Genomic DNA, 8308 nt, shown 5'->3' with positions numbered 1-8308 from the left:
TCTATGGAACGTCGGCGCGGGGAAGACAGCTAAAGGTAGGAGACGAATAGCCTTTCTTAAGGCTAATTCTATGCCTTAGGGACAAAAAATTTAGTTTTAATGATAGGATCCCTTTAACAAGTATAGCCGTTAGCAGAGTCACTGGTAAAGATTTATGAAAATTGGAACACATTGCAGAAACTCCACGGAAAAATGCTGAGAAAGAAAATGCAATACAAAAATCATTGCATTTTGCCATTTTCCGCTACTTAGCCGCTGTATTTTTCCCTAGAGCCTTCTATGAGGAAAAAAAGCAGTACTTTCACAGTTACATTTTCAAAAAAACAAAAGCACACACCAATGCATTTTCCACAATGTTTTTTTGCAATGTCTGGATGATATTAAATGTGAATTCATTCACTTTGTTGGGACTGGAAAACACAGCAACCAAAAATGGTGGCCTTAGACAATCAAATGAAAATTATTTTCAAGAACACTGTAGTACAAAAAAATAAAAAATGAAGCCTTTGAGATGTCAGGTTGCCATGAGCAACAGTCAATTTTCTTGGAAGAAATTTTGTGGGTTAAAAATATTTCTGATGTATCCTAAAGATTGGTCATCAATATCAGATCTGTTGCCGACTACTCCCACTGATCAGCTATTCTCAGCTACTGTCATACAGAAAATGGAGCAGGAAGCAGACAGCTCTGCTCTTGGTGTAGTGGCTAGACCAAGTCACTGCGGATTACATCATATTCTAATGAATTCCAGCGGATCTTCAGTACCCACTACAGAGAGCACACCGCTGTCTGCTTCCTGCTCCATTCTCTGTGTATCAGTTGCTAAGAACAGCTGGTCAGTGGAGGTGCTAGGGGTCAAAAACACAACTGTCTGGCATTAGTAACTTATCCTGAGGATAGGTCATCAATATGTATATCCTGGAAAATCACTTTAAGACATTTTCATAAATCTCCACCAGTTTTTCTTTTTAACATGGGAGACAATGGATTATGCAAGAAACGGAATTGAAACAAATAAGTGAACAAGGCCTTATTGGCATAGACTACTCAGGCTTCAAAAAACATACACACATAAAAGGAATAACTGACATTGTTGAAAAACCCCTAATCTTAATGGGCAGCCTGTGAACCTGAAGATGGCTGGCAACCTCAGTAAGTAGGCTTGGATATATCAGAGTAAATGGTTTACTAGATGTAAAGTTTAGACAGTTGATGTCCACCCATTTGGCATTCTTTATTTTGTTATCTTCATAACCTTCTGTGCAACATGATCACTTTTTTGCCCCATATATATTACACTTAGTTTAAGCAGGTAGTCCAGTCACGTAAAGTTTTTTTTTTAAAAAAACGCTTAAAATGCTATAAAAGAACCAATATAGAAATATTCGCCTTACCAATCCCTCCCTGCTCCTGTTCCAACACTTCTCAACCCCCTGCAGGTCTCTGTATACTTCAGCCACCAGTAATGGAGTCCTAGTATGAATATGTTATTGGCTGCAGTGGTCACACAACTATGTTGGGATTTTTTGGCTTAAGGCCGATATACAGAGACTGAAAGGTGACTGACCAGGAAGGGGAGTGATCAATAAGGTATGTATTATAATAGTACTTTCATAATATGCTAAGCACTTTTTTTTTCTAATTTTTGTTTTTTTCTAGTCAGGTAAAGGACAAAATAAGAACAACAAAAAAAAAACCCCAGACAAAAACATAAACCAAGCTTGGCCCTGATGCACAACGAAGATGTGTTTCGACTGGCAATGTCAATGCTGGTACTGCTCATCTGACTTTTTGGCAACTGGAAAATTTCATTAAAATGTCTTTAAAAGATCCAGAAGTTCCAGGATCAATGTTTATGTATACTGTGATTTCATGTATTTACCTGAGTAGCCGAATGGCACATGAGAACAAACATTGGTCAGTACAGAACACATAGATCTTTATACAATGGTATATTTACAGGAATTACTGCAGACTAGCAAGAGCGAATTGTCTAATGAAAATTAGAATTTGTTGGCCATTTCTGTAAGCTGACAGATGAATTTCCTCGTGTGATCACATAACACCAGGATCAGTCATCTCTGTGCTAGTTTAAGGCTGTACATACATAGCTGTCTCCCCCGACTTCCCCATATACATACATGTACCCTAAATAAGGGAATGAGGAATTAGTGACCACAAAAGGATCAAGCATGTTGAAATCCAACCTTACCCCATGTTCCCCACAAAAATCACCAAAGTAGCATTTTCCATTATACCTTCAGCCATTTCCTGGATGAACAATCATTTTCCATACACTAGGTCATGTGAACCGAAAACCTCATTTTAGACGAGAATAAAGTTCCTGTGGGGTCAAAGCTTTTACTTCATAAAATAAGTCCCAGTGGCTGACCGTTGACACCATGGGGGGAGTCTAGTCATTGTGGCTCATGATTTGGTCTCAGTCATTGATTCCAGTATCCGTGCCCCATTTGTAATTGCTGTAGTTAGAAAGACAAACCTGTAACCTAAAAATAAAAAATCTTTATATGAAACAGGTCCAGAACATATTCCTAGTATAGTTTCCTACTGAAAACTGTAGTGTATGATGCAACCACTAAATACTGACTTGTTACATGCCGTTTTCTCAATTACATTTATCTCTTTGAAGTTAATGTGAGAATGGAAAGAATATGCAATTCCCTTTAAGCAAAGGTCTGCAGGGACATAATATTCCTCTTATTGCTTGACTTGTACTGCCCACTATAGGTGTCATGTAAGGGGAGATTCACACATGGAATATTTTCCTGTTCTTAATTGCAAAATACAGTGTAGTTTGCAGATTGTAATGCTGACTTGCATTAGATTTACACTGAATCGGTTTACAAGCATCACAATAAACATCAATATGGTAGGTAGTACAAGCGAGGAGGTTCTAGGAAATTTCCCTGAAGGTATAATAATATATTCATACACAGCAGATTTGTTACAGAAACTTGTATTCAATAAATCCGAACGGAAATTGCAGAATTTCAGATGCTGCAACAGATTTTCATCAGCAAGAAATACCTAATACTTGATTCCAGTATAGTATTATTACTGAGGATTGATCATGTAATTCAATGATAACCTAATTTTCTATTACAATATAAGGGTAAGCTCACATACAGTGGGGGAAATATATTAAGGATGGAATATTTTTCACGCCAGTTTTAATAATTCCCTAACAAACATAAGATGCACCAGAATTACTAAGAGGCTCTGGCTTCTTAATAATTCTTTCTCATATAGGTGCGCTTCGACTCAAATTTAAGATCTGTGGTATAATGCACAACAGTTTTCTATATAAAATCTGATGCCTAAATTCCCACCCGATGTCCAAAAAAGTGGCAAACGGGTTCAGGAGCTAAAACATGTAAAGGTGGGGGGCATTTTTGGCCACTCTCTAGGTGCGGCCCAGATGGTAAATCAGTCCCAGTGTGTTTTGATGCAGTTTTTTGAGCCAAAGCCACAAGTGGGGTCCAGCAGAAAGGAGAACCTTTATATTATAATTTCCAATCTTCTGTAATCCTTTTCTGTTTTAGGCCGAAAAAAGTGCATGAAAAATAGTCCACAAAATATTTTATGCCAGGTTGTACCTGAATAATGTTATCCTCTCCTATGTTCTCCTGTTTCTTGACCATTTTATTCAATAAATACTAGAGATGAGCGAACACTAAAATGTTCGAGGTTCGAAATTCGATTCGAACAGCCGCTCAATGTTCGTGTGTTCGAATGGGTTTCGAACCCCATTATAGTCTATGGGGAACAGATACTCGTTAAGGGGGAAACCCAAATCCGTGTCTGGAGGGTCACCAAGTCCACTATGACACCCCAGGAAATGATGCCAACACCTCTGGAATGACACTGGGACAGCAGGGGAAGCATGTCTGGGGGCATCTAACACACCAAAGACCCTCTATTACCCCAACATCACAGCCTAACAACTACACACTTTACACACTCAATACCACCTCTCTGACAGTAGGAAAACACCTTGAAACATGTGTATTTGGCACTTGCAGTGAGGAGAGCTTGTCACCAGCAGTGAATTTGGCCCTTGTAGTAAGTTGAGGTTGGCACCAACATTTGTTTTGAAAATCAGGGTGGATTGAGCCTCTAACCAGCAGAGTTTGGGCAAATTCATGGTGGAGGGAGCCTCTAAACACCCCAGTTTGGGCAAATTCATGGTGGAGGGAGCCTCTAAAAACCCCAGTTTGGACCAATTCATGGTGGAGGGAGCCTCTAACCAGCCCAGTTTGGGCAAATTCATGGTGGAGGGAGCCTCTAAAAAACCCAGTTTGGACCAATTCATGGTGGAGGGAGCCTCTAACCAGCCCAGTTTGAGCAAATTCATGGTGGAGGGAGCCTCTAACCAGCCCAGTTTGGGCAAATTCATGGTGGAGGGAGCCTCTAAAAAACCCAGTTTGGACCAATTCATGGTGGAGGGAGCCTCTAACCAGCCCAGTTTGGGCAAATTCATGGTTGAGGGAGCCTCTAACCAGCCCAGTTTGGACCAATTAATGGTGGAGGGAGCCTCTAACCAGCCCAGTTTGGACCAATTAATGGTGGAGGGAGCCTCTAACCAGCCCAGTTTGGACCAATTAATGGTGGAGGGAGCCTCTAACCAGCCCAGTTTGGACCAATTAATGGTGGAGGGAGCCTCTAACCACCCCAGTTTGGACCAATTCATGGTGGAGGGAGCCTCTAAACAGCCAAGTTTGGACCAATTCATGGTGGAGGGAGCCTCTAAAAACCCCAGTTTGGACCAATTCATGGTGGAGGGAGCCTCTAACCAGCCCAGTTTGGGCAAATTCATGGTGGAGGGAGCCTCTAAACAGCCCAGTTTGGGCAAATTCATGGTGGAGGGAGCCTCTAACCAGCCCAGTTTGGACCAATTAATGGTGGAGGGAGCCGCTAAACAGCCCAGTTTGGGCAGATTCATGGTGGAGGGAGCCTCTAAACAGCCCAGTTTGGACCAATTCATGGTGGAGGGAGCCTCTAAAAAACCCAGTTTGGACCAATTCATGGTGGAGGGAGCCTCTAAACAGCCCAGTTTGGGCAAATTCATGGTGGAGGGAGCCTCTAAACAGCCCAGTTTGGGCAAATTCATGGTGGAGGGAGCCTCTAACCAGCCCAGTTTGGACCAATTAATGGTGGAGGGAGCCTCTAAACAGCCAAGTTTTGGGAAATTCATGGTGGAGGGAGCCTCTAACCAGCCCAGTTTGGACCAATTCATGGTGGAGGGAGCCTCTAAACAGCCCAGTTTGGGCAAATTCATGGTGGAGGGAGCCTCTAAAAAACCCAGTTTGGACCAATTCATGGTGGAGGGAGCCTCTAACCAGCCCAGTTTGGACCAATTAATGGTGGAGGGAGCCTCTAAACAGCCAAGTTTGGACCAATTCACGGTGGAGGGAGCCTCTAAAAACCCCAGTTTGGACCAATTCATGGTGGAGGGAGCCTCTAACCAGCCCAGTTTGGACCAATTAATGGTGGAGGGAGCCTCTAACCAGCCCAGTTTGGACCAATTAATGGTGGAGGGAGCCTCTAACCACCCCAGTTTGGACCAATTCATGGTGGAGGGAGCCTCTAAACAGCCAAGTTTGGACCAATTCATGGTGGAGGGAGCCTCTAAAAACCCCAGTTTGGACCAATTCATGGTGGAGGGAGCCTCTAACCAGCCCAGTTTGGGCAAATTCATGGTGGAGGGAGCCTCTAAACAGCCCAGTTTGGGCAAATTCATGGTGGAGGGAGCCTCTAACCAGCCCAGTTTGGACCAATTAATGGTGGAGGGAGCCGCTAAACAGCCCAGTTTGGGCAAATTCATGGTGGAGGGAGCCTCTAAACAGCCCAGTTTGGACCAATTCATGGTGGAGGGAGCCTCTAAAAAACCCAGTTTGGACCAATTCATGGTGGAGGGAGCCTCTAAACAGCCCAGTTTGGGCAAATTCATGGTGGAGGGAGCCTCTAACCAGCCCAGTTTGGACCAATTAATGGTGGAGGGAGCCTCTAAACAGCCAAGTTTTGGGAAATTCATGGTGGAGGGAGCCTCTAACCAGCCCAGTTTGGACCAATTCATGGTGGAGGGAGCCTCTAAACAGCCCAGTTTGGGCAAATTCATGGTGGAGGGAGCCTCTAAAAAACCCAGTTTGGACCAATTCATGGTGGAGGGAGCCTCTAACCAGCCCAGTTTGGACCAATTAATGGTGGAGGGAGCCTCTAAACAGCCAAGTTTGGACCAATTCATGGTGGAGGGAGCCTCTAAAAACCCCAGTTTGGACCAATTCATGGTGGAGGGAGCCTCTAACCAGCCCAGTTTGGGCAAATTCATGGTGGAGGGAGCCTCTAAACAGCCCAGTTTGGGCAAATTCATGGTGGAGGGAGCCTCTAACCAGCCCAGTTTGGACCAATTAATGGTGGAGGGAGCCGCTAAACAGCCCAGTTTGGACCAATTCATGGTGGAGGGAGCCTCTAAAAACCCCAGTTTGGACCAATTCATGGTGGAGGGAGCCTCTAAAAAACCCAGTTTGGACCAATTCATGGTGGAGGGAGCCTCTAACCAGCCCAGTTTGAACCAATTAATGGTGGAGGGAGCCTCTAAACAGCCAAGTTTGGACCAATTCATGGTGGAGGGAGCCTCTAAAAACCCCAGTTTGGACCAATTCATGGTGGAGGGAGCCTCTAACCAGCCCAGTTTGGACCAATTAATGGTGGAGGGAGCCTCTAACCAGCCCAGTTTGGACCAATTAATGGTGGAGGGAGCCTCTAACCACCCCAGTTTGGACCAATTCATGGTGGAGGGAGCCTCTAAACAGCCAAGTTTGGACCAATTCATGGTGGAGGGAGCCTCTAAAAACCCCAGTTTGGACCAATTCATGGTGGAGGGAGCCTCTAACCAGCCCAGTTTGGACCAATTAATGGTGGAGGGAGCCTCTAACCAGCCCAGTTTGGACCAATTAATGGTGGAGGGAGCCTCTAACCACCCCAGTTTGGACCAATTCATGGTGGAGGGAGCCTCTAAACAGCCAAGTTTGGACCAATTCATGGTGGAGGGAGCCTCTAAAAACCCAAGTTTGGACCAATTCATGGTGGAGGGAGCCTCTAACCAGCCCAGTTTGGGCAAATTCATGGTGGAGGGAGCCTCTAAACAGCCCAGTTTGGGCAAATTCATGGTGGAGGGAGCCTCTAACCAGCCCAGTTTGGACCAATTAATGGTGGAGGGAGCCGCTAAACAGCCCAGTTTGGGCAAATTCATGGTGGAGGGAGCCTCTAAACAGCCCAGTTTGGACCAATTCATGGTGGAGGGAGCCTCTAAAAAACCCAGTTTGGACCAATTCATGGTGGAGGGAGCCTCTAAACAGCCCAGTTTGGGCAAATTCATGGTGGAGGGAGCCTCTAACCAGCCCAGTTTGGACCAATTAATGGTGGAGGGAGCCTCTAAACAGCCAAGTTTTGGGAAATTCATGGTGGAGGGAGCCTCTAACCAGCCCAGTTTGGACCAATTCATGGTGGAGGGAGCCTCTAAACAGCCCAGTTTGGGCAAATTCATGGTGGAGGGAGCCTCTAAAAAACCCAGTTTGGACCAATTCATGGTGGAGGGAGCCTCTAACCAGCCCAGTTTGGACCAATTAATGGTGGAGGGAGCCTCTAAACAGCCAAGTTTGGACCAATTCATGGTGGAGGGAGCCTCTAAAAACCCCAGTTTGGACCAATTCATGGTGGAGGGAGCCTCTAACCAGCCCAGTTTGGGCAAATTCATGGTGGAGGGAGCCTCTAAACAGCCCAGTTTGGGCAAATTCATGGTGGAGGGAGCCTCTAACCAGCCCAGTTTGGACCAATTAATGGTGGAGGGAGCCGCTAAACAGCCCAGTTTGGACCAATTCATGGTGGAGGGAGCCTCTAAAAACCCCAGTTTGGACCAATTCATGGTGGAGGGAGCCTCTAAAAAACCCAGTTTGGACCAATTCATGGTGGAGGGAGCCTCTAACCAGCCCAGTTTGGACCAATTAATGGTGGAGGGAGCCTCTAAACAGCCAAGTTTGGACCAATTCATGGTGGAGGGAGCCTCTAAAAACCCCAGTTTGGACCAATTCATGCTGGAAGGAGCCTCTAACCAGCCCAGTTTGGACCAATTAATGGTGGAGGGAGCCTCTAACCAGCCCAGTTTGGACCAATTAATGGTGGAGGGAGCCTCTAACCACCCCAGTTTGGACCAATTCATGGTGGAGGGAGCCTCTAAACAGCCAAGTTTGGACCAATTCATGGTGGAGGGAGCCTCTAAAAACCCCAG

General features: G+C 45.1%; 1 protein-coding gene across 2 annotated transcripts in view; it reads right to left on the bottom strand.

Moving 5' to 3' along the window:
- VPS33B (VPS33B late endosome and lysosome associated) overlaps window positions 1-8308 on the bottom strand; it is a 58281-nt gene continuing 49973 nt past the window's right edge. For both annotated transcript variants that reach the window (XM_075273323.1, XM_075273324.1), the window contains one exon: window positions 1-2507. In XM_075273323.1, the coding sequence (XP_075129424.1) occupies window positions 2428-2507 (80 nt within the window). In that variant the 3' untranslated portion in view covers window positions 1-2427. The remainder of the gene's footprint in view (window positions 2508-8308) is intronic.

This window comes from Leptodactylus fuscus, chromosome 5 (genome assembly GCF_031893055.1).
Source record: "Leptodactylus fuscus isolate aLepFus1 chromosome 5, aLepFus1.hap2, whole genome shotgun sequence".
NCBI lineage: Eukaryota > Metazoa > Chordata > Amphibia > Anura > Leptodactylidae > Leptodactylus > Leptodactylus fuscus.
This window is presented reverse-complemented; position numbering and strand designations above follow the sequence as displayed.